Source organism: Macrosteles quadrilineatus, unplaced genomic scaffold (assembly GCF_028750875.1).
Source record: "Macrosteles quadrilineatus isolate MER2022 unplaced genomic scaffold, UCM_ALF_1.0 Scaffold_8__2_contigs__length_117827958, whole genome shotgun sequence".
Taxonomy (NCBI): Eukaryota; Metazoa; Arthropoda; class Insecta; order Hemiptera; family Cicadellidae; genus Macrosteles; species Macrosteles quadrilineatus.
In genome coordinates this window covers 49,514,993-49,542,842 of record NW_026542601.1, presented here as the reverse complement: position 1 = coordinate 49,542,842, position 27,850 = coordinate 49,514,993, and the positions used below count along the sequence as shown (strand labels likewise).

The 27,850-nt window shown below is 35.6% G+C and overlaps 1 protein-coding gene across 4 annotated transcripts; it reads left to right on the top strand.

Annotated features, from left to right (window-relative positions):
• Nucleotides 1–742: 742 nt before the first annotated feature.
• On the top strand, nucleotides 743–13,770 carry LOC129001436 (probable bifunctional dTTP/UTP pyrophosphatase/methyltransferase protein). Of its 4 annotated transcripts, none has more exons than XM_054428700.1 (5): nucleotides 743–854; nucleotides 2,184–2,298; nucleotides 3,697–3,938; nucleotides 12,230–12,376; nucleotides 13,580–13,770. In XM_054428700.1, exons 2-5 carry the CDS (start codon nucleotides 2,206–2,208, stop codon nucleotides 13,710–13,712), a joined length of 615 nt encoding a protein of 204 aa, XP_054284675.1. In that variant the 5' UTR covers nucleotides 743–854; nucleotides 2,184–2,205; the 3' UTR covers nucleotides 13,713–13,770. The 4 variants fall into 4 exon arrangements, with proteins under 4 accessions (XP_054284675.1, XP_054284674.1, XP_054284672.1 ...); XM_054428699.1 differs by having other exon boundaries at nucleotides 775–926; XM_054428697.1 differs by having other exon boundaries at nucleotides 775–946.
• Nucleotides 13,771–27,850: the final 14,080 nt, after the last annotated feature.

The following is a 27,850-nucleotide window of genomic DNA, read 5'->3' as shown; positions in this document are numbered from 1 at the left end:
TCCCACAAGCACGTTTAGTTTTGGAATAAATTTAAGAAATCAATAACCTGCTTCCCGGACCACCTAAGCTCAGTAATTTCTATGCTACAATACTACTTTAAAGTTTAAAACTAAGTTCTTTTGTTGCCATTGTGTCCTTTTTTGGGTCCTCATCCAGCACTTAATATTGAGGATGCTGTGTGTGAAAGAGAAATTATTTTATTAAAAGATGCTTAACCGCAAGAAGAGACGTTAGTGGATCAGGTCTTGGTTACAAATAATTTACAAATAAAAATACTTTAAAAAAATACCACGTTTTTAAACGCACTAAAAAAGAATCAGAAACATACCAAAATGTTTTACGAATGTCACCATCAGTCACCACATACATTCCAGGGATTACTAGAATTAAGTTAAGCCTCTAATTAAAAAATTGAGACAGTTGCTTTTGTCCTTTTGTATTAAACCAAGCTGGATATTACCTGCTTTGGTCGCCGCTGGCACGCTTCTAGAGGTGGTCAGACTACGCTGCTCGCTGGTGTCAGCGAGTGCGAGTGGTCACGTGACCTCTAGTCGCCGCTGCCTCGCTACCAAAAGTTGAACATGTCCAACTTCGCCAGCCGCTGACAAATACTCGCCGGCTAGCGATGCCAGCTGCGAATTTTGTGGTCACATCAAGCTGACAGTAGCGGCTTCTTTCAATTCGCCGCTGATGCCAGCCTAGTGTGACCCGTGCTTTTAGCCTTGGGCTGGGTTGGCATGTGGAAGCTGAAATGCGTGGGTAGAGAACGAGAACGTCGAGTTTCGAGTTGAGCTTGAGCGCTTGAGCCAGCTGAGCTGCTAGCTGCTAGAAAATGAAAACTGAAACACTGAAAGTCAAGTTCATAAATTCAATTAATTTATTTTGATTATGGAAATGAAAGTGTTTTTAGTGTGCTGAAGCTGAAGTGATTTGTTAGGCTATTAAGTATTGACGAATAAATGTTGTGTGTGCATGAACTATTTAAGAAGTTTTAAATGTTCATTTAGGCTATTTTTTTCGGATTCCTCAATAAAGAGTGATTGTTAATAAATGCCTAGGTTAGGTTAGGTTGAGCTGTGTGTGAGATTACAGTTTTGGTAGGTCTAGGTCTAGGTTTATTTGATAGGAGCGAGGTGTGGGCCCAACCTTGAGTTAGTTTGGACCTTTCAGTTGAGTTTAGATCTGTTATTGCCTTCGAAATAAGGGCTGCACTTTAACTTAGTTTACGTCCTACACTTATTCGAATGAATATAAACTTATATCGATTGTATATCCATCGATTACTTCATTGAAAATATCAAGTCATCATAGCCTACATCAATCGAATGAAATAATCGATATGTCGAATAATCTATAACTTATATCGATATTTTCATTCGGATGAGTGTAGGACGTAACTTAAACTACTTAAAAAGTGCAGCCGAAATAAGTTAAAACTTAAAATCTATTTATAAGCTTCCAACACACTCACAACCACGGCCACCTTTAACTACAGGCCATGGCCTGTTAGAATTGGCAATGTTGCAAGGGTGTTGTTTAGTGACAGACGTCCCATAAGATAACATGGGAAACAGGTGACATCAGCTCATTAATTCACACTTTATTGATTTAAATTTATGAACATAAATTTATTAAAATATTGAAAATAAAACACACAGAATTGAAAAACGAAACAATATAAATTAAAAATCTATGTCTGTACATTTTAAGCGGAGTTGATATTGTCATAGTCCAGTAACCAATCTTTTGTAAATAGGCCAACACAAATACCATTTTAAGCTGCTTCCAATGTGGTGAGTCGGTGGCTCAGTTGGTGTTGGTAGCGTCACGGACTTTGGGCCAAAGGCAGCGATGTCATGGGTTCGGATCCTGGTCACTGCCACTAAAATTTATCAGTAGGCCTACAGTTCACCTTCATACTGTACCGGCTCACCCCTTGCTTTGCTGGATACGTTCCACGCACCAGATCTGTAGTCTATGTGGTCTGGCAAATGCAAGGTTAAAAGAGGCCGCCAACCTCTTTTTTTAAATAAAATAAGTAAATAAACAAAACAGCTGTTACAACCCCACTTGCGACGTTGCCACTTCGCCACGGCCCGGAGTTAAAGGCGGTCGTGCTCACAACACTTTCTTTTTCATAGTCATAATAAGTTTAGGCCTAACTTTAACACTTGACTTTCAGTTTTCAAGCATCTCAAGTCAAAATGCTTGAACCCTTAAGGAGTTCTGTGTTACAAGGAAAACGTATAATTTTAGCCAGTTCATCCCCTAGAAGATCAGAAATTCTTCACAATATTGTAAGAAGTATAAATCGTCTTTTAGTAGGTTACTTAAAGTTACAGTCCATTCACAAAATTTAGGCGGTTGCGGTTTGAAGTGAAGTGATTCAATCAATCCCCTCCACATCACTTAACTAAGACTATGAAACAACAGCCGACAGCTGACAGCAGATCAATAAACTTGCATTAACTTTTTAAGCTAAAAAATAGCGGGGGGGGGGGGGCCTAGGAAACCTTTTCCTTAACGCCTAAATTTTGTAAGGGCGGACTATGGCCTATGATTTATCATACTAGATCTAGATCTGTATCTATCTAATATTAACTCAGACTAAGTTAAAACTTGCTCCTCCCATAACTTATTGAGCTGATGTGTGGCATTTTTAAAATCTATATTAAGTTACCGGTAGTATTATCACACTTTTAACCTACTGTTTCAATAGCACATAAACAGTCTGGATGTAACATTGACTAACAACTCGGTTCACTAAGTTATAACCTACACTTTAACTTGACTAATTACCAATTAGTCCAACCTGAACCTACCTTTAAAAGGACTTAAGCAGTCAAGAATTAGCACAAAGTCTGAGTTTGACCTGCCTTCCCCACATGCCTTCTGTCATAAAACAGAATTTTGAAGTACTGTATGTAGGCTATACAAAATATGCTGTAGCAAGTTTGGTTATTTCTGGGAAATAACAAAATTTCCATCAATAATTACCTCGTATTCAAATAAACTAACTTTCCCCCGGCCAATTACCCTTTCTCCTAATGACTGCTAATTTAACCAAGTTTCATCGTAGATCTCCTCTTAGCTTGCCCAAAACTCAGATTTCCATTGCATCCCCTTGTTGGTTGAGAGTTTTGCTTATTAGGCTATATTTATAATTAGTCATTTAAGATGTAAGTTAAGAACGTTTAAGTTGACTTGGGTCTCGTACACAAATAACCAAGGTTTACTATAAATCCTATCTCTCAGCTTGACAGCGTTCTTTAGTAGCGTCAAGACTTCCTTGATTTTGGGTGTTTCAGGTGCTTAAACCCCATAACACTAGGTAGCTTATAAGATACTAAGGCAGTGCAAAGTAGACAGTTATTAGAAAGTCACCCAGCATCAAAGTTTATAATTAGGCCTACTTCATCATGTCACTTCCTGAAGAGGAGAGAAATTGCACTTACTTGAGTGTAGGCCTATATTCAGTACATTCTCTGGAGAGTTTGTGGCAAATTTGGAAAATGTAAGTTTTGGGTCCATCAAGAAGCTCAAAGTTTCACTGGGTCTTTCGTTTTACTAGTTATTACAATTTAAAAAATTACCAACACACATATATGCCAATCTGTTGTCATACCGGTAGGCCTACCTAACTTTGTCAATTCTAGAAAGCGAAAATACAACAAATACAGTAATATTCTTTCCAGGGACTGAAATTTGAAATAATTCCTTCAACGTATGAAGAGAATCTTACCCCAGAAAAATTTACAAATCGTGGAGAGTTTGCGGTTGCTACTGCATTTAATAAAGTTGAAGAAGTTGAGAAAAGACTCTCAAGAGATCCCATTAAACCTGACTTGATTATTGGGGCTGATACAGTAGTGTCATTAAATGGAAAGATCTATGGAAAACCAAAAGACAAAGCAGAAGCTTTCTCACATTTACAAGCGTAAGTCGTAAGTAAAGTTATCTTCATTTGACTTATATTATAACCTGTAACTTGAAAATAGTTTATTAAGTGTATCATTGTCACTGGCTCTTCACCTTTACTCGCACAGTGCCAAGTTCAAAGTAGGCTAATTCAATCTTTCTCACCAGGTGTCCTCAGATATATTTGTCTGAGTACATTGTGTGTTTTAATTTTGTTTATTACATAAATTCAGGTTGTAGGAGAATTTTTTTCTTTCAATACGTATGTGGCTCTTTTAACCTACATTTTATATTAATGATACTCTTCCTCACCTGAATGACCTGGTGATTTTTATGTCTTTCATGCACTAACATTTTTCAGACAAAAAAAGATGTTATCTTGACTATTTACCACAAGTTTTAGGCTTTGTTTTGCATTACGTTCTTTTAAAACAAAGCTTACTAAGGCTCATATCATACGAGCGCTATTTCCACCGCGTTGATGCCGCTCCCACCCGAAAATGGGGTTCTTATGGAGCTAGTCATGCGGACGCTAATACCGTTGGTGGGACGAATTTGCCGCCAGACTACTGGCAGAACAACTGGAAGACCTTTTTGGAGTAATAATCATGTTTGACACAGAAAAATGTATTTATACAGTTGAAAAATGCCCTGCTCTGTATGACGTTAAGTCGAGTGATTTTAGCAACAGACAACTGAAGGCACAATGCTGGAACCAGGTTGGGAGGTCATGCAGGAGAACTGGAATCGGATGACAGCTGCTGTTCAAAATGACCAAGCAGGTAACTTTTTTAATGTAGGTACCTGATAGCAATAAATATTTACCATCTTGGAAATAAAATAAGTGCCGCGACTACAAATGCCCCCGGAAGACGCTACTTATGACAGCCAAACGTTGTTGGCAGGACGGCATCAACGCGACGCATTTGCCGCCACGTATGACATTTTCCGGTGCTATCTCGACGGCATCTGCTCGACGGCAATAGTGCTCGTCTGATATGAGTCTAACACAGTGCTTACAAACTGCTCCAGGAATAACCAAGATTAAGACTTGTTAAGATACCTACCTATACTATTAAACTTCACTTTTAAAAAGTAATTTTTAGAGTTCTTAATTGTGAAACAAGATCATTTTGTTTACTTCAAAGTACAGTTAGACTCCCTCTTATCCAGACTCCTGGGAACCGAGGCCAGTCCGGATAACTGTTTTTCCAGTTAAACTAACGTCTTATATTTACTGATTCACCTTTATCAAGAGCATTGAGCTTTTGTTCAATTGGCACAACTAGACTCCTTCATTCGTCACTCATAAAAAAGAATGCACACTAAATGGGGAGTCACAATAAAAAAAATACAGAAAAGCGAATCCACACAACAGTATACTAGACAATACACACTAGTAATTTCATGGTGGGTAAGCCTCTGGATCGTAAATTGAATACTGATTTCAAGTTCTTTTTGGGTAGATGTTCTTTAAATCTAGTGGCGAAAGAACGAGCAGTTTGGCCGATGTAAAAGTTTGGGCAATCGTTGCATTTTATTTTGTAAATGTGTTGTTTACTTTATCGGAAGGCGTCTTTTTCTTTTCTTTGAGTATACAAGATAATTTGTTGGATGTTTTGTATGCAACTTGTACATTGTTCTTCGCCATTTCTTTTCTCAAGGTGTTATTGAGTACTACTCCAAATTCAGCACAGACGTATTTTTTGATTCTGAGTTCTGGAATCTCTTATGTTTTATTTTTCTGTTTTCAAATGAGTTTATAAATGAGAGAGCTTTCATATCCATTGGAAATTGTGTTTCAAAATGTTTATTTCATTGTTGTAGTTTTCTGTGGTAAGTGGTATGCATAATAGTCTGTGAACGAAACTATTGTAAGCAGCTGTCTTGTAGTAGAAAGGATGGTGTGTGATGAATGGATGGTCTGGTCGGTTGTTGTAGGTTATCTGTGGATTTTTAATTCCAGGTTGTGGTTAGTTCTTGTGATTGTGATGTCTAAGTAATTAATTGATTTGTTAGCTTCGGTTTCGAGAGTGAATTTTAATCTATGGTGGACTTTGTTCAGATTATTTCCGTGATCTTGATTTGCCTTTCATCACCATTGAATAAAATTAATGTGTTGTCCACATATTGGCTATAGTGAACTATTTTATCTTTTTGTTTGTTGGAATCTGACCATAAAAGCTTATTTTCAATGTTGTTTACAAACAATTCTGAAAGGACGCTTGAAAGTAGAGAGCCCATCTACCTTCATTTTGTGTGTAGTATTTATTTTTGAACGTGAAATAATTTTGTTTGAAGACGTTTTTAGCGAAATTAACCAATTTAATTTTTAGCCTCAGTTGATAAGGACGAGTTTTTATCTAGATTAGATTCAAGTATGTTGATGGTTTCATCAATGGTTACGTTTGTGAATAAATTCACAACGTTGAATGAGGCTAGGCAACGAATGCTCAAAAAAGGGTATAGAGGGAAATGTTTGGAACACAATTTCTGACTTGGTAACTTTGTTGAGTATAGTTAGGAGGTAAACATACCAAAAGTCCCCGCCACTAGACCTTGTGCTGTAGGGGAGGGGGGGCCTGAAGGTACCATTTTAAAGTTTTTTTGCGGATATCTCGGAAATCATGCGTCCAAGCGAAATTGTGGTAATATACCAAATGAAAGCTTATTAAATTGCCAGCAAGTTTGTAACTTACTATTTTTAAATATCTTTTATGCTTTTTGCATTTTTATTATCAAACATTTAAAAATTTAGAAAAATACATTTTTGTTTGTGTTTTTTGTTCTTTTTGACAAGTTTACTCCTTAACCGTTCACCCTAAAACTAAATGCTGGGTATAGAGTTATAGAAAATCAAATTCCCCTCAAACATATATGACCTTTCTAGTTTACCTTCTTCTGTTTTAATTTAAAAGCAAATTAACCGTCAGTGTACAAAAATTAAAATTAAATTAAAGTTTAAGAAGATTAAAATCTAGTGTTCAACCAGGAATTTGAAGTCTTTTTAACCGACTTCCCCACTACCAACAAAAGGAGGAGGTTCTCAATTTGTTTGTGGCGATGTTTTTTTTTTTCTATGTATGTTCACCAATTTCTCTGTGATTCTTTTACCGATCAGTGTGGTTCCACCACCAAAATAACCAGTAGAGTTTCTATTTGGTACCTTATATATTATGTTGAAGTATAATATTTGTTTCGGTGAAAAATTCTGAAAACCTTAAATATTCAACATTTATTTTGTTTACATTTGTGCAGATTGTTTACATTTGTACAGAGAAGGCAATAAAAAATAATAACATTCCTACAGCTGTTAGTTGAAACCATTTAAATGAAGCTAAAGACAATTCTTCATGAAACAGTTGCTTCATATTGATCAATAAACTATTTCTTGCCATGGAGCTTAAATGAATTACATTGAGAAAAATGCATTTTGTTTTGGTTACTACAAAAAATGTATTTTAACCTATTTTATGTTTGACCTGATTTGTGTATACAGTAATTCTGTTTTTAGTATTGAATATGTTTCACTGAATAGCTGTATGATATTGACAAATAACGGTGTATTGTGAAAACCAAAGCATTCGTAAAACAGGTCTAAATATAAATCAAATGCAATTAAGTGTGACAGTGCATAATCGTCAATTGTCTTAAAAGTGTTAAATATTTTAATTACTAAACATGCATTTGCAGATGTGGAATGTTTATTGATATTCTCTACCCAGTTACTATATCATATCAATACTATTATGCCTGCTTCGGAAAGTCCTAGAGGAAGATGATTTGCATTTTCGACTAGGCTATATCTTCATCAAACAAAACCACCTACATGGCTTGCACCACTTTTAGCTGAAACAATCTTTCATATACATCTTTCATTTGCAGATGTGGAATGTTTATTAATATTCTCTACCCAGTTACTATAACATATCAATGCTATGCCTGCTTCGGAAAGTCCTAGAGGAAGATGATTTGCATTTTCGACTAGGCTATATCTTCATCAAACAAAACCACCTACATGGCTTGCACCACTTTTAGCTGAACCAATCTTTCATATACATATTTCATTTGCAGATGTGGAATGTTTATTAATATTCTCTACCCAGTTACTATAACATATCAATTACTATTATGCCTGCTTCCTAGAGGAAGATGATTTACAATTTCGACTAGGCTATATCTTGAGCAAACAAAACCCCCTACATGACTTACACCACTTTTAGCTGAACCAATCTTTCATATAATATTGTCCAAAGGTACTATACGAAAGGTACTATGGTGTTAACGACCAATTTTCCACTTTTGTGAGATTTTTTAGTGCTGGTAGCTGAGGCATAACTTTCATATTGTTCCAAAAGGCTTGAGACGTTACTGTATTTCTTTTTATAATGTAGAAGTACGCCGATTGCAGGAAACAATGATGTCTGACATTTCAATGTATCTAGAAAAGACAATTAGTTTTTCATTAGGCCTAATGTAATGGACAACTCTTTCTTTCTTAAGGAATATCTAAAGATGTTTATTTTCATACCCCTTGATTATGTAGCCTGAACAGGTGAATAATGATTGTTCTGTGGAACTTTTGATTGTTTCAAACAGTTTTGCTTATCAAAAATCCTCAAGTAATTAATATATAAAAAATTATACAGTCACTAAAAATCATGAAATAATTTATTTTTGTAAAAAAATACAACCGACTTCAAAAGCTCTAAAAAGAATTAAATAATTTCAATAAAGTAAACTTTTGTATTAGGCAAGCTCACGTATTTTAAGTCGGCGCGGCTCTATGATGATTTTTGATACAAAATTGAATGAGGGTGTCCATATTGCAGGTGATTATAACTAAAGGTGTTAATCTGCATGTCTTTTTCATAGTTATGCGTTAAGTGTTATTTTATTACCGTAATCAGAGATCGACAATATAGTGGTTTTAACGAGTATCTTTAAAAAGATTAAAACGCATGTTTAAATGTTTCTAACTTGGAAAAGAAACGTTTTAATACTAAACTAGCTTCTTTTCCCTATTATAATATCAAACTAAATTATTTTCCTATTCATATAGAACATTTGTGTGTGTTATTTTCATAATGCATTTATTCTGAAGTACACATAAAATATAAGAAAATATTTCCTTTAATATATAAACAAAACAGTTCAGTATGTTTTTTATATATTTATGTTATCCAGCTACAATTTATTGATTTTCAAAATACACACACAATATTTAATTTCAATCGTATTTGCAGTTTGAGCCGCGCCGACTGGAAATACGTGAGCTTGCCTAATACAAAAGTTTACTTTATTGAAATTATTTAATTCTTTTTAGAGCTTTTGAAGTCGGTTGTATTTTTTTACAAAAATAAATTATAGCAGCTGTTGACTACTGAATATTTCAATTTATCACCTTACCCAGTCAACTAATTGGTTGGAACATTCACTATCAAGTATATAAAGTGAGCACTGGCATCTAAAAATAGCACAGATACCCATTATAGTAAATACTTGTGGACTGCCTAACCAGCTTCCTTACATTTGTTGATCTAACTAGACTATTTTAATGGGAAAATATGTTGTTATATTATAACCATGTTTATGCATATAAGAGTACATATATATGGCACTGGAAACAAATCACACTACCATTAAGTTGAAACAAAGAAATTACATATTTATGTTAATTAAAATAAAACATTATGTCAGTGAGTAGCCTACTATCGAATCAATATTCCTTGCTATCTTAAAGGGCTACCATCTTCATATTCGTTTTCATCCTCTTTTTAGCGAATTTCCCATATAGGGAATAAGCTATTACCGTAGTACTCATGGTAAGACCTGGACGTGGGACCGATTTTTTTTTTCGTTTTGAGATCCCTAGAGGCCAAAAACACCATCCGTTCAAATTCATATATATATATAATATATATATATGTGTCCGTTAGCACAATAACTCGAGCAAAAATTATCCGATTTTGATGGAATTTGGTACAAACGTGTAAACCTACGTTTATTCGAACAAGTTCGCGATCCAGCATGATCGGAACGGGGGTTTACGGGGGGTTTTATGGGGTAAAAAAAGGTTTTTCCCATTTTTGACCCAAAAAACATAAAATTCAGCAATTTCTTTCCAAACCATTTTGTAGAGCTTAAAAAAACAAATAATTTAGTATGTTGAAGCGTTATTATGCGCCTAATGGTTACGGAGAAAATTCCAAAAAATTGTAAATTTAAAATTTCCATGTTATTCTTATGGAGAATAAGTAAACTGTTGTAGTTTGCTTGTTTATAAACATATTTTGATCAAATTTGGAAAATGTTTTTATTTCTTACTAACTATTAACATTTTACAAAAAAAACAGTTTTACCCTCCCTGATGCAGCAAACCTAAGTACTTGTTAAACTAATTCTATTTAAATCGGGAATAAATGTTATATTTTTAAGTAGACATTTCAGTGTAAATCCAATCAGTCAAATGGAAATTCGCTTAGTCTGCAGGTTTGCTGCGGCGGGGGTATTCTCTAAGTCCCTAGGGTTGGCGGCGCCCGGAGCAAACGTGGTTGTGGCGCCCCCTCCCCCCAGTAATAGTTGCATTCGCATATTTTAATACTATGTTAATACAATAATAGACACTGCGCGGCGCTCCCTCAGCCACGGCGCCCGGGGCAGCTTGTCCCGGTTGCCCCCCCCCCCTTCGGACGGCACTGTCTCTAAGAAATAAGGTAAGGGACATCTTTTTCTCTCACCATAAACTATCTCAACAAGGATTAGATGATATTTTTGAAGACCTCTACATAATGCGACAAAATATCTTCAACGTTTGACAAAAGCAAAGTTGCTTAGAAAATGAGGAGTTGTAGCTGAACTCCCCAGTGGCCCACAAGTCAATTTTTAAATCTATGGTCTCCATGAATATTTCTGGTCTTCCTCCGACCGATGGTGCTTTAAAACATCGTCTCCTATGTACATTCCAAAAGTTCAGCTGTGGCAGAGAAATAACCTGCCTTCTATGATTTAAGTGTGGAAAGAACAAGAAAAACTCTGTGATCCCAGAGTACAGTCAGTATGAAACTTAACTGGAGGATATTCTGAAAATTGTTTTCTGCCTATGCACATTAAACTGTGCTAGTACAAAATCCGGTGGCAAAAAAGCAAGCCTACAATAAGTATGTCAAAATTACCAGGATGTTGTCCCTGGGAATGATGACTACGAAGATGAAGAAACAGTTGTATACACTTACCTATTCCCAAAAGTGGTCCGATGGAGAATAAAGGATAAAAATGAATATGAGGATAGTGGTCCTTTCCAAACTAAGATAGCAAGGGATTGACTCAATGCTGTAGTATGCTACTCACTGATGTAATGTTTTATTTTAATTCACTTAAATATATCATTTATCTTTGTTTCAATTTAATGGTTGTGATTGGTTTCCACTGCCATATAGACACTGAAACTCTTGTATTTAAATTATTAAAATGACATGAAAATGTAGTTAATGTTATTAACTGGAAACAACTAGTCTGTGCTATTTTTAGACGCCCAGTACTCATTTAATCTACTTAATGGTTGATTTTTCAACCAATTAGTTGACTAAGTAGGGTGATAAATTGAAATATTCAGTAGTCAACAGCTATCGTAAGATTTCAAATTCCTTGCTCAACACTAGATTTTAATTTTTCTTTTCATACTGACGGTTAATTTGTTTTTCAATCTGAAGTGAAGAAGGTAAACTAGGAATGTCTATTGAAGGGAATTTGATTTTTTACAACCCTATGCGCAGCATTTATTTTTAGGGTGCATGGTTAAGGATTAAAAAACTTGTCAAAAAGAAAAAAAAACACGAGAAAAAATGTATTTTCTTCATTTTTAAACGTTTGATAGTAAATAACGCGAATATCATACAAGATTTTGAAAAATAGTAAATTAAAAACTTGCTGGCAATTTAATAAGCTTTCATTTTGTATATTACTATAATTTCGCTTGTAGTTTGTCGGACACAATATCTCTGGTCTCTAATCTTTTCTATGAGAAATGTCGTTTCAGTACTGGCCCATATCTTGCCGATCCAGTCTGGTTAAACCAATGTGCTGAAAAAAAATTGTCCGGTTAAAAGATGTCCAGATAAGAGGGAGGGAGTTACCTGCACATTGTCCTTTATGTAGGTTTTGGGTTTTAAAGTAGGCTATTTTATTTTACTCGCCTACTGCCCAATATGGTGTACGTGGTACTTGTTTTTCTTTTATTCAATAAAGGTAATCAAAATCTTTAAAACCAATGGCCATTGGCCAATCATATTAAAACCATGTGTATATTAGGTTGAGTGGGAAACAACATACAGTGTTTACTGGCGTAGTCATCAAAACACCGACAGCGCTCAGGAAGTTTTATGAAAGCACCAAAGTGTTTGTGGCCGACCTTGATGAGAAGACAATAAGAGCTTACATTGCCACAGAAGAACCCATGTAAGTACAATATTTATGGTGCAAGGGATATTCCTTGATCTTTGTAAAGGATAGCCTAAAAAACTGTCAATTTTTAATTAGTTCTTTTTGATAATACTTACTATTTATAAAATTGGTCCAAGTATCCTTTATACTGTACATACCAGCTATGATTTTGTGATTGATGGAACATAACTGTAACGATAGGTACTTCTACTTGAAATACCCACTGTTACTTTGGGTGACGTAGCTCAGGAATGAAACTCAGCACTCGCTTTTTAGCAATGTCTGGTGAACGTAAGGGCCTACAAGTTGGTTTCACTTAATGTAATAGCATTAGGCCTACCTATGTCCAGTGGCGGTTCTAGGACCTTGTCAAGGGGGGGGCTTGGGGGGTGCACCCCCCAATAAACCAGGGGGGTCCCCCGGGAAAATTTGGAATTTTCAAAGCTGTTTGGTGACTTTCTAAAGCCATTTTTAACACCTAAAACCGTGCATTAGCAAATAGACATTTTAAAAATAAAACTATGACGATTGCATTCATGAATTTCAAAACAAACTGTAAACTACGGCCATATCCTCTAAAAGCCGTTGGGTGACTTTTTACAGCCAGTTTTATCATCAAGAACTGTGTGCAAAAACCTCCCATTTCCCCATTTATTTGTCATGAATAAGTAGACATTTTAAAAACTATCTATGACGATTGCATTCATAAATCTCAAAACATATTGTAGGCTACGGCCATATCCTCTTAAAAGCGGTTTACTGACTTTCTAAAGCCATTATTAATGTCTATATCTTTATCTAACTGTCCAATTTCATAGATCTGTCACAATATGTATAGTATCGAATTCAGTAATAGCATTGTCTATATGAAATTTAACACTAGTGTTTATATAGTCAATGGTAATAGGCTACTGGTGCTACCGCTGATTGCTGATTGATGCCTGTGTAAAGTTAGTGGCTAGCAGACAATTTGACAACTAACTATGGAACATCAGGCAGCTGTTTCCCCGTCCTCGCTCGCTCGCTCGGCGCTCGCCTTTGCCCAAGCATGTCAACAGCTGACTGCTGTAAAAATTGGATGATGCGTACAACCTTACAACTTTCCATAGTGTAATATTGTTTTTTATATATGTATATGTATGCCCGAGGGGGGGGGGGGTCGCCCCCTTCGCCCCCCCCCCCTGGATCAGCCACTGAGTTCATATTTATATGTTCCAGGGACAAGGCAGGAGCCTATGGGATCCAGGGCTATGGAGGATCCATCGTAGAGAAAATAGACGGAGATTATTTCACAGTAATGGGGCTGCCTCTGCATTCTTTATGCAAACATATTATATATTTGTACAAGTAAATCAAATTATTTATCCAAAGTAAATAGGTATTGAATGTTTTAATGCTGCCAAAGCCAATCCGTATAGTTTTTATTTGACCATAGTTTCAACTTCAAGCCTATTGCACTAATGTCAAATCTTTCGTCATCGTTCCGAACATTATAGAACAAGGGCCTTTGTGTTGTAATGAGGTAAAATAAATACAGTATTTCAGAATTTTAATATTGATATATTGAAGAAATACATACAAAATATCAATTACTATGTCAACTACTACATACTGGAAAGAAAGTACTAAGCATCTCCCATACAAAAAAAATATGAAGTTTCCTACATCTGAAACTGGATCAAAATCACTAGGTATGTGGCAACCGATGCTATCACCTGAAAACAAAGCTGCAATCAGCTCATGATTATAAAAAAGCATTTATAATCATTTGAATATGTGTCACTAAGAAGGTTGTTTGGCTTTAGAATGGTTTAAAAACTACTCTAATATTTTACCATAAAATTAATTTGACCTTATCAGATTAAGTTTGACTCTACGAAATCCCACATTAAAACTATAGCATGAACCTGAAATAAAAACTCAGTCTGCATTTTCTCATTATGAATTATTCATCTGTAAACAAATTAATACTATCAGCCCAGGGATGGTATTTTACTATCTCCGGTAGTATAATATTACTGTAGTAAGATAATACTATAGTATATAATACTGTCATCCCAATATTAATACTAGGGTATCATTGAATATTGGATACTTAAGTAGACATCCCATTAATATGGACCAGCTGTTGCAAATTTGTTATCAAAAAAGAATATAGTTGTGTGGCGAGTCACAGGATACACTAGTGTCCGAGATGTTAATTTCTACCTTATTTTTTGTTGCTGACAGTTGAGGAGTCATAACAGTTGCTATAGATCACAATACAGTAGACTCCCTCTTATCCGGACTCCTCGGGACCGAGGCCAGTCCGGATAATGGGTTTTCCGGTTAAACCGATGTCCCCAAAAACTCGTTAAAACATACCGTTTGAATGCATACTGTATATAGTATTTGACTCAAATTTAGGAAAGCATTGTATTTAGAGTCGGGACCACGTAAGTTTGCAGTTGAGGGAGGAGCCTATTTACCATATGGTTTTGAATGAACCAATGAGAACTGTGCGGTGTTGCCAAATCTGTTAATACCAGCTGATTTTAATATATTGCTTAGTATATTTTAATTAGTGTTGTCAACGGACGATGTGGCAACGTCGCACTAGTCTTGTCTTGTGATTGGCTGCCACCAACTGCAAACTTACGTGGTCCCGACAATAGACACATGATTACTGGTCTCAAATCTTTTCCACGAGAATGGTCGTTTCAGTACCGCCCACTTCCTGCCGATCTACTCCGGTTAAACTGATGTGCTGATAAAAATTGTCCGGTTAAAGAGATGTCATTTCTGCCGAGTGTAGTCCGGTTAATCCGATGTCCGGTTAAAAGGTGTCCGGATAAGAGGGAGTCTACTGTATGTCTATCAGTTAGTTTGACTTAAAGTTTTGTGTATTCATCTAAAGTTATTAATTTAGATCAGTACAATCTGTCGGTGGCTCACATCAACTATGACGATTTTGGTTAAAAAACTGGCTACAAATTTAACATGGGATGGAATGTCTAGTTTAATACTCAATAGTCAAAGATACTATAATATATTAATCTCAAATGGCAAAAATCTTTTTCATGTTCAAAAATATGTAGGCCCTACTGTACATATGATTTTTGTGTTAATTTAACTAACACCATAGCCTCCTCTTACATAAGGCCGCGCAAGACAAAAGTGGCAACACCGCTGTCCCGTCAAACCGAAACAGCTATTGCTCTAATTTATAATCTACAGTACAGTAAGAAATGTTTATGTTTACACTTTCGTTACTTCTTTTATTACCATGACAATTAAGCATGGCGTTTCCACACACCGCAGCCTCGTGTTAGAGCAGGCTATGCTTATACCAAAGAAAAATATACTCACCCCATTTAAGAGTGTAAAATCCAAATTGAAAAATCCACAAACTGAAAAATATACTTTCTGGTGAAGTAACTGGTATGAAAAAAGCTGCAACTGAAATAAAATCTTGCCATAACATTTGATTAGATATCAACAGTAAACACTGGGTGTGGTCACAGATAAGTAAGGTACAGAGGACATAGGTATTTTCAAAATTTATGCACAGTACTACATTTGCTGTGACATCTGTGACTTCCCCCAAAGCCGCTGCTCCCGAGGCAACCCCCTGCCCAGAATGGTCAACCCATCCACACCATGGCCCTGCTTAAGTGGTGTCTAGGGCAAAGTCCAACACCGCCCCCTCCCCTCATATTGTCTACCCGCTAATAATACTGGTGAATGCCCTAGGATAATATTTCCAAGCTTTTAAACCATGTTACAGGAATGCCATTTCATGTTTTCAGCTGTTTTCTCTCACATAATTAAAAGTGTTACCATTCAACATGTTACGGATGGCTATTCTTTTCTTTGGGATTCAAATGTTTAGTAATAAAATTAAATTTATTAGGCCTATATGCATTGAAGTAGTAAACCTAAGTACTAATGTTATTTCAATGGTTTATCAATTGGGGCTTGGATCTTAAGTGCAAAGTTCCGACTAAGAGTGCAGGTTTGCTGCAAAAGAGGAATTTAACTTACCTCTTCTCTGGTATTTGGAGATAGATCCGCATTTATTAGTTTGTGCACCAATACTGAAGTTTGATTTGCCTGAAAAATCATTTAATATTAACCGACTTTCAACAATTGGGAAATTTTAAAAGATAGCTAAAACAAAATATCCGTGCCAGCCAGTCGTATGATATTTAAATTAAATTGTATTTTGCAATGTCATTTTACCTGATTACACAGAGAAGAACAAATAAACACCAGAGCCAAGAGCTCAGCAGCGTTTTGGACCAAAATCAAACTCATTACGGTGAAATACATCCAAAACGGCTCCCCTGAAACAACCCTCTTTCCAAGGAACGTTAGGGATATTGTGTACAAAATAACAGTGATCAAAACAATAGATTTTCCAATCGAAATAAGTAATTGGAGACTAAAACATTTATTAACGAGCCTACAAATGTCACACAGTTGTTGATAAATTTCCCTCGATGATTTTACTAAGTGTGAAACCTTATATCTTGTCGGGTGTGTTTTGAGATCATCAAAAGCTAGAAAATTTCCTACTAGAGATGACAACTTTTCATTTATGAGAGTGAAATCTGTTTTTAAAACAGATATGTAAGAGCTAAACTCAATAAGAAGTGTGATGTTAACACCCATTGACACCAACTGGCCAGAAACGACCAACAAACTTATATCTGTCATCCTGTAATAGAAGGATAAGTAATAAAAACATTGATACAAAACTAGGAAAATAACTCCGACGAGCTGTATAGTAGATGTTCCACGGTAAGAAATCCTGGATTCGAAAATTCCCTTGGAAATTTCAACTTTATTGAGTTTTTGGAAGAGTTCAATCCACATTTGGTGTCGACAAAGCACCATGATAAGTGAGCAAAAAGTCATCAAGAAGTTGAATGAGATTTGCAAAGGAAGTAAATGTCCGTACTGGTAAAAATCAGCCACAGTTTCATTGAATGCTATTGATAGGGATTTTAAACTGGATTGCCACATGAGAAGTATGAGAGAAAGAGAGTACAGTGTAGTGGGTATGTAAAGGGACTTCCTGTGTGGAGAGTAAGGTACTAAACCTACGATGAAACATAAATACAAAGTTGGTTTAAGAAACCTCAACATTGTGAATAACTGATGAAATACGAATGAAAACCATTAAGCATTCTGACTAAGTGATTGTGGATTGATTGAAATTGACCAATTAAACGCAAATTTTCTGTAAATATTTGTGCTTTTTGATTGTCTAAAGTAAATATTAAAAGGATTTGATTGATTTTTACAATGGTTCATTGTGCAGTAAAATGTTTTATTATTCTTTTAGCTTACAGTTAATTAAGTAAAAACAAATTTAGTTGATTGATAGTTTTCACTTGTAATAATTAGAAAATATTTTGAAGAACCAATAATTGTTGACGTTATTTGATTTATTTTCATAAATTGGCCATCAATTTGATCAATATTGATAAATTTGTGAAACACATAGTATACAACGAGGTACAACACTTGAAGCTATTTGCAATCAAATAATAAGTATAAGTTATGAAAATTATGTAGTCATCATAAATACATGAGTTTTGTGCCAATTGATGTCTCCCATTGTCGCAACTAGACAATGTAGTTCAAATCTTAAACCAACTATATAAGTTCTCTATTTCATCTACTAATATACTAGCTGGTTTCTATCTGTATGCAACAGTTTAGTCTGAACATAGAAGCTGAAAATGTTGTGAAGGAAAATCGATGCTTCGCCAATTATAAATTGCTTTTTGTGATTCCCAAGTAGCAAAAATCGTTGGCAAATCGTTGGCCCAACGTTTCTGTCGATCGTTGGCCAACGGTATGTTTTGGCACTCAGTCTTACGGTTGGCCAACCAACCAATTTTTGCGGAAGGGCCAACCATCCCATTGGGCATAAACATAAAAAACACAAAGTAATATAGATTTTGTATGCAAAGCATAATTATGAGTTGAGTAAATTGATTAAATAGTTAATAAAAACTTATTTTGAAAATAAAACAAAATAAAATTTATTGGCCTGGACGGGTCTCGAACCCGGGACCTTTGACATGTGAGCCTCACGCCTTACCTCTGAGCTACCTGTGCTTGTTGACCATGAGTGTTTTTAAGTGGTGAAAGAGTAGCCGACAGGTGCAATGGTCACAATTAATACTTTAAATATTTTTGATGCTACAGTATAATATGATTCTGTTAATCTGTTTAGGCCTCAAGTAGTTGAATTGTTTTTCTGGTAGTTGGAGAGGATACTAGTATTTAAATATAGATTATTTAATTACTATTAGATTAGTAGGCTACTGTTATAATTGATTGTTATATAATTAATTAATCTTTTCTCTATAACTATTAAAAACTTGCTTAAATAAGTTAAAGAATATAAATAAAAAATAATAATTATAATAATTATTATATGTTAAGCAGGTGTTCCCCACTGTCCCTATCTAGTATCACAACATCATCTGACTACATTCATTATTGATCCAAATTTTTACAATACTTGTCTTATATTCTGCTGCCATAATATTTATGTACTTTTAAATAAATCAATTTGTTAAAATTCGTTTTATAATGTTTTATACTTAAATAAACCCAACGAATGCCCAACGAAGGCCCAACGATTCTTTCCTTTGTAGGGCCAACGAATACCAGTTTCCGTTGGGCCAAGGTTGGCAAATAGTTAACATTTCTGCCAACCATTTCCCAACCGTGCCGACCATTTCCCAACGTTGGGCCAATAATGTGTGCTACTTGGGTTAGATCTTCTATGTCGTCAAATGTTGGTCATCGGATCGCAAGTAATGGAGGAGATTGAAGTAAAGCAATTGAAGATGAAAGGAGATCGTAAACGTTTTTTCGATGCTGAAAATGTTTTGCACAGCTTAGGCCGGTTGTAGTCGTTCTTCAGCCCAGGCGCATATTGAGCTGTGCGGCAGAGTCCGGGCAGTGCAGCAGAGCACAGGGCAGCATTGGGAAAAAAGCGTTGCACAGTTGACATCGCATTGGGAAGCAGTGTTGTACAGTTCTCGTATACAAGTGTTACAGTTTCTTGTGTGATCATGTTGTTAAATATTAGGTTTTGAGTTCTGAGTCAGATTCAGATGCTGATCTAGATTTATTGTTACTTCAACAAAGAACAAGAAAGAAGGGGCGAAAAAATTTGCAATGTTTAGTGATTTTCATATTTTCTCCCAGATTTCATTCTTGTAATTACTCTTTATATATTTACTATGACTGGTAACATAAAATAATACCCCCGCCACAGCAAACCTGCCGACTAAGCAAATTTCCATTTGCCTGAATTGATTTTCAATTGAACGTATTTAATTAACATTAGCTTTTATGAGTCTAGGCTTGGTGCTACAGGGAGGGTAAAAAAGTGTGTTTTTAGTAAAATATGAATAACTTTGTATAAAATAAATAAATTTACCAAGTTTGATCAAAATATATCCATAAACAAGCAAACTACAACATTTTACAATATCCTCCATAAGAATAACATAGGAATTTTAAAATCACCTTTTTTTCAATTTTCTCCGTAACTAATAATTGTACAAAAACACTTTGATATACTAAATTATTTCTTTTTTTAAGCTCTTTAAAAAGGTCCAGAGAGAAATTGGGACATTTTGTGTTTAGAGGGTAAAAAATTAGAAAAACCAATTTTTACCCCATAAAAACCCTGTTTCCATGGCCCGATCATGCTGATTCGCGAACTCATTCAAGTTTATCCCGCCTTACACCTTCAAACCAAATTTCATCAAAATCGGACAAAAATTACTCAAGTTATCGTGTTCACAGACACATATATTTTGAATTGAATTGAATTGAATATATATATAAATCTATATATATACTAGCTGACCCGGCGAACTTCGTATCGCCTAAGTTATAGGTTTCCCCTAAGACAGACCGATGGAAAGAAAGTACCGTTACGTTTAATTTTCAAGATGATCTCGTTCGCATCGCTCAATCACGTCCTGGTTGAAGATCGTTCGCTACGCTCACTCACCTTTGGGTTGGAGCTCGTTCGCTACGCTCACTCACCTTTAGGTTGGAGCTCGTTCGCTGCGCTCACTTGCCTTCAGGTTAGCTCGTTCGCTACGCTAACTCGCCTCCAGGTTGAAGTTCGTTCGCTACGCTCACTCACCTTTGGGTTGGAGCTCGTTCGCTACGCTCACTCACCTTTAGGTTGGAGCTCGTTTGCTGCGCTCACTTGCCTTCAGGTTAGCTCGTTCGCTACGCTAACTCGCCTCCAGGTTGAAGTTCGTTCGCTACGCTCACTCACCTTTTGGTTGCAAATTAGCTGTTGTCATAAATGTAAAAGAAATAATAGTGCTGCACCCTGTTGGTAATCCTTGTAACTTTAATGCTATTTAACATCATAGAACAGAACCAACTTGTTTAATTGAAACAGCTGTTAAGATTCATTAATTCCATTTCTCATAAGGTTAACATGGGAAACTCCAGAGCCACTGGGGCGGAGCCCTTTTAAGAATTTCGAAACGGGAAATAGTTTACGTCCGATTCGCATACCTACAGAATTTACACACCAAATTTCATAACGATCGGTGAAGTCGTTCCGGAGGAGTTTGCAGACAAACACTGTGACACGAGAATTTTATATATTAGATATATATATATATTTTAATTTAGGTGTTCACGTAATAGGGCTGCTGATATATTAAATATTTAAGTAAATAAGTACAACTGAGCACCCTGAATATTATATTTTATAAAAAGAAGTGACATGTTTCGGACATTAGTCCATTTTCAAACTTCAAAATACATTAAACACTTAAATGTTGTTTATATTGTTTGTTTGTAAATAAATATAATTTTTATATACAGATGATTTATAGAACTAGACAGGATTTGGAAAAACATTTTTGTTACTGATTATTTAATTTTAAAATTTTTTAATTTTAATTTTCAAGATTGGGTTTCTTGAAGGAATTTGGCTATTTAAAATATGATTTGGATTTTTTAGATTTTCTTCGTATATGAAATATTCTTCAGTTGAATCCATTTGATTTCCTTTGTTTAAAACTTTTAGAATTTTCATGTTGTTTTTTAAATTTGTGTAATTGTGGTTGGTCGATAAAAGGTGTTCAGCAAAGTTTGATTTCATGGATGTTCTGTTGTTACTCTTAAGAGCTTGAATGTGCTGTAATTAAATAATCAGTAACAAAAATGTTTTTCCAAATCCTGTCTAGTTCTATAAATCATCTGTATATAAAAATTATATTTATTTACAAACAAACAATATAAACAACAGTTAAGTGTTTAATGTATTTTGAAGTTTGAAAATGGACTAATGTCCGAAACATGTCACTTCTTTTTATAAAATATAATATTCAGGGTGTTCAGTTGTACTTATTTACTTAAATATTAAATATATATATATATATATATATATATATATATAACAACACATAACATATATAAAACATACATATATACAAATTTGAACGAATGGTGTTTTTGGCCTCTGGGGACATCAAAATGAAAAAGTAAATCGGTCCCGGGCCTAGGTCTTACCATGCCACCTACGGTACTTCCCTATATATGTAGTATGTACATAGCTACTTCCCTATAGGGAAATTCGCTAAAATGGATAAAAATGTACAACTTCTATTAATTCTCCTCTAAATCCATCACACAACACGGCGCAGGTGAGCAATGTGACGCAGGCACTTGTGTCTCGGCCACAAGTGCGCGCAGTCCACGTACTGCACTGCCCTGCCCTATGCTTGGCCACAATAGGCGTGCGCCCTAGCAAAAACGAGGTTTACAAAAAAATGCCCTGTCCTGTGCTGCGCTGCACTGCTCCGACTGCGTCTCAATATGCGCCGTGCCCTTGTTTTTGAGGCAGTGACCAATGTAAAAGAAATTGTGCACTGTGCATAAAAATGTTGGTGTGACTGACCAAAGAATTGTGGAACTGATATGGTATGTCTCAGAAGACTATTAAGTACATGGATTAACGTTGGAAGTCTTACCTGTAAAGACGTTGATCAGCAAGCAAATATTCTACTTGTCTTTGTACAAACTGATGAACAATTGCTGTTGCACTGTACAAATATACATAGCCTCTTGCAAACTATTTAAGTTAATAATGCAAATTTTTCTGCTTTTTTGCATACACATCTTTCAACTAGCAATGTGTTTGAAAAGTAGTTAATCCTCTTGACATAGAAACATAATCACAGAAGGTGATTCATATTTGGCAGGAACGTAGAATTTCATCACATTGTTTTGGCTATGTTGTGACTTATGGTTTGCAGGAGTGAAAACACGATAGAATAGTGAGTGAATGAAGTAAAGAATGCTATACTGGTTTCAGTTGCTCATCGCAATTAATTGTTGATCGAGACCCTCATTTATAAGCAAACCTCGTAAATAGAGCAATTGAAAACTAAGTACATAGCTCAGTGCTAACTTAACCAAAGGTCTTTGTAGCATTTTTGGGCATGAGAAGTAAAATAATATGATAGCGAAGCTTCAAAACATTAATAACAATAACTTTCAGGTTTTATGGGGCTTAGTGGCAAGAGCTTAAAGTTTTTAAAGAGGTCAACCTCCCTTTTGTTGCCATAAATAAAAAAAAGAATAAAGAATTTAAGAAATTTGTGACAGTTTACCTTATTATTGCCAAGTTCTTAAAGATTGTAGATGTTTAAGCTACATTTTGCAACAAGTGTGGTATCTTTAGAAGCAGAGTTTGTTATCACATCACTTAAAAACACTATTCTATTTATTATAAGTTTTCAAGAACCTGGCAATAATAAAGTAAACCAACATAATTTATCATTTGTTCTTGAAACTGGGAATACCACATAATTTTGTGCCACCGCTTGCTGAGGTGCATGATAAGTGAATTTGACCATGACATTTTAAAGATCTAAATGTAAAACAAAAGCTACCTCGTCACAAATAACAAATGACTACTTACCTCATTAATTACATTTTCACTGGAGTTAATCATCATAACTATCTGGAATGAATCTGAGAGAATAACTAATATCTGGGAGAATATGTGCACCCAAAAAACTGGATCAAACAAATCTTTATCAGTAAAGCCATAAACTCCCCTGGAGTAGAGAAGGTAGAGTGTAACTGTGATCTCAATCACGAAATTTGCGAGGTAAAGGAGCAATTGTAAAGAGAAAAGACTGTTTACCAGCCTACTGAGTAAATAAACAGAATCCAGCACACTTCGTATGTCTCGTATTTTTGTCTCTGTCCCGTTCAAGGTCTGCAAAACAGAGATATAATTTTGCCTCGGGTAACTTCTAGTAGGTGTAGGAGTGTTGTATGCAAATCTATTAGCATTGGATTCCAAATCGGAAAGTCCTTCGGATACAAAACTACTCAGTCTTTCGTTAATGCAGTAAAAGTACTTTTTTAATATCCACAAAAGACTGATGAATTGAGCGATAATGATGTTGTTAGCAAAGTCAGCGATGTAAAACCCGACCCAGTGGCTGTTCCCATTTTCCACATTGAAGTCCAACAACAACTTTATAGTCAAAAGTGGCAGCAGCACGATCAAATAGACATTTTGGCGATTTAAAATATCCTTTACAGAAAGTTTGATTCCAATTTTTCCCATATGAGATTGGATGGCCCGAATGTCTTGAATGGTTTTGACGAAACTTTTGTGATCAATGCAAATTTTCAAGCGAATCAACAATGCTAGACTGTAACTGAACAAATCATTGGCGGTTATGAAAAACACAGCAGTTTTCCGCATATCCGATGGGTTGGAAATCCACTGAAACAGCAGCCAAATATTGTAACCAATTGGGGCGGACAGCAGAATATTGTATACAAATGCAAGAGGGTGGAATTTAAGTGTTTTGATGGAAAATAGAGTTAGTCCAATCGTACATGAAATATAGTAAAAAGGTTTGAGAATTAGGAATATGTCCCTAGCTGTCCCAACCATGGCTTTGAGCATACTGAAGGGTAATTCATTAATATAAGAGGTGTTTAGCGGCTTCAACAAACAACAAGTAATTTGATTACCACAGATTAATGTTAATCTGCCAGCAGGACAATTTGCATAGAGTAGTATCGTTTTAAGATGGATAATTTGAGTTTACCATCAAAGAATTCCGGTGATATTTCCTAAAATAAAATAAAACAATTGACTACGGTATGTTTATAGTACCATATTTATTGTATAGGCTTATTACAGTGATTAGTCAATGATAGAACGTACACTTAGTCCAGTCATGACCATTTTCCCATGTATTTATCCCATACAGCACCGATTTTCATAAAGATTTGGAATTTGGTACTGCTTGTCCTCTATTTTAAAGTCTAACCTGTGCCGTACTCATGGAGGGTGCCCCTTCTTATTGAAGGTGAACAATTTTTCATTGGAAAGAAGTGCCAAAATCAATAAACTGACTAAATTCAAGCGATGGCGTTTGTACATTTTGTCTGAATTTCAGGAAAATAAAATAAATATATACGTTTTCAGACAACTTTTTACCAATAACTATAATATATTTCAGTTAAACAATTTGAAAAGGGCTAAATTATAGTTTGTAAAAAACAAATTTCATATAGGTACATCTGAATTTATGATATATGCAGACTCAATTCAAACGGAATTATTGCTTGTTGATGACCAAATAGAAATGCATTTTTCAGAGAAAACTCACAATTTTTAACTCAATTTTTTTAAAATTCTTTTAAAAAGGCTTTATTTTTCATTTTTATCAAAGTTCCTTGCATAAAAACTAAGCAAGTTATGATGAGAATATTGTTGATTCCGGTTTCCTGTTTTTTTGTTGGAAAAAATATTGTAAATCTCACCTCTCGTGCTCTATAAAAAAAATCGTCACTTTGGCTTTACTTTTCACTTTATTTATGTCCTTATAATCGTTCTGTTCTGAGTATTTAAGCAGCTTAAAGTGCAAAAACAAATTTGCTTGTGAAAAAATAATATCCGTTATTTATCTTAAAATCACCATTTTTTTTATAACTCAAAAACTAATGATATGCAGACTTTACTTTAACAAAAGAAAAACCTAGCTTAACTGTATTGCAAGATCATAAAAAAGTGAATTGTAAAGGGGCAACGATTTTTTTCTGTAAAGTATTTATTTGTAAAATTGTAACGGTATTTCTCAACTCCAGTACCAAACATCGATGTATATGTTACACTCAATCTCCGAATTCGGACAATGTCCGAAATTTCTACCCACTTCGCGATGTGGATAGTGTGAAATACCCACGTCGCGGAGTGAGCATTTTATTCGGACATTGGCCGAAGTGAAATGCCCAGACCGCGTTGTGGGTAAATTGATTTACTCAAATGCCAAAGTCATAACGTTCTTCGGCGAGTGAGTAAATCCAAAATACCCACAACGTGATGTGAGCAAGATGTATTGCCCACGTCGCGTTGTGGGTATTTCTAGTTTAGGCAAACGCCGAATTCACGTTCAGACATTTCACCCCCACCATTTGCACTATTTGCGATTAGGATGGATGGACCTGCACGTGCATTGTGTTTTCTTTACTGTTGCTGCCCTGTAGTGATACGTTCGTGATGGACAGTCATTATCATCGAAAGATTATCGCCGAATCAACCGCTTCGATGTCATAAACATTGATGACGAAGAAATGTTAATTGACAAAACAACTGGTGAAATGACAGATATCAAATATTTTTGTCGCATTGATCAAATGTATGACACAATTCATTCAGCTCACTTGCGAGTTGGTCTTAAGAAAGAGAAAGCTATGGAAGTAGAGCTTCGAAAGAAATTTTGCAACATTACCAGAGGGATGATTAAAATATACTTGGATATGTTCGAACCTTGCTCACTGAAGAAAAAATCTCAAAGTAAAGGACTGGCCGTTAAACCCATCATTATTGAATTCACGAATCACGATGTCAGGTAAGATTAGTTTTAATTTTTAAATCCTTTCGCTAAATTAGAGTGACTTTAGAATAATGTGTCAATAAGTAAAAGAAAGATGTAACAAGAACTGTGTGATAATCGGTGTTTTAAGGTTACTCCTATTTTTGTAAAGCGGAAAAACGTATTCTCAATGTATGTGTAATGGACCTTTTTATATTTGTTCCTATTCGGTGATTTGCTGTTTATTTTCTAAAATGCTATTTTATACATTAAATAATTTTAATCAAAACATAAATTTTATTTTTTTTACCTAGTGATTGTGGATTTCATGTAGATTTTTGGGTATACGGTAGTTTATACAGGCTATTCGGTGTTTGCGCAAACTAGAAATATCCACTACCCGACGTGGGCAATCACTTTTGCTCACATCGCGTTGTGGGTATTTTGAATTTGCTCAATCGCCGAAGAAGGTTTTGACTTCGGCGTTTTAGTACATCTGTTTACCCACAACGCGGTCTGAGCATTTCGTTTCGGCCAATGTCCGAAATAAAATGCCCACTCCGCGACGTGGGTATTTCACACTATCCACATCGCGGAGTGGGTAGAAATTTCGGACGAATTCGGAGATTGAGTGTAACATATACATCGATGGTACCAAACTCCCGACCGACGCGAACTAGATAATGCCTCCTACTTTACTCTGCCACCCTGATACTTGAGCGGGCACATCGCCGCAGCGCGACCCATCCAGACAGCTTTGCGGCAACAGCGCGTCGGTCAACACCATCTACACTGTATGTAGTGTACAGTAGTAGCAGCGTGCAGCGTACCATCGCCACCATCGCCTCCTCGCCTGTCGTGGAGTCGGAGCAGACGGAGACACCGTACAGCGTCCGACCACGGACCACAGACGGCACCACACTCGCAACCAGCGACGCGACACACAGGTCCTCGCTTTGCAGGCTGAGTATCAGGGGAGCAGAGAGTTACAGGGCATTGTGGGTAGGTTGTTACTGGCCAATGAAAATCAACTTAGATTGTTGGGGTGGATCTGAACAGCGTGGGGAGGCGTATGCGTGAGTATGGCCTCAGAGTAATAAAACAAAATTTGTTATTTTATAATAAGTTAATAAAATAAATAAGTTAATAACAGTTAATAAATTTTTGTTTTATTACTCTGAGGTATGGCTAAAGGGAGGAAATAATCAAAAGAAAGAGGAAAAGGATAAGAAATGTTTAATGGATTACAGATTTTTAATACGTTACATCGCCTTCTCAATCACAAGAAAATGTATTTCTGACTTTCTCCGCCCCACGTTTTGGACACCCTAAAACCTCAAATACTAGACTAGTATTTTTAAACATAAACAATTAACAAATGACGTAAATGGCCCGAATATGGGCCCGAACCTTATAATAATAACACTAGCTGTTACCATTGACTATATACCATAACGGTTATGGTATATAGTCAATACTGTTACGTAGGGACTTCTCCCTCTTGCATAAGTGATTGGTTAAGTTAAGTTAAAATAAACAAAACAGAATAGGCTACAGTAATACAAACAAATAATCACTCCTGATTTAA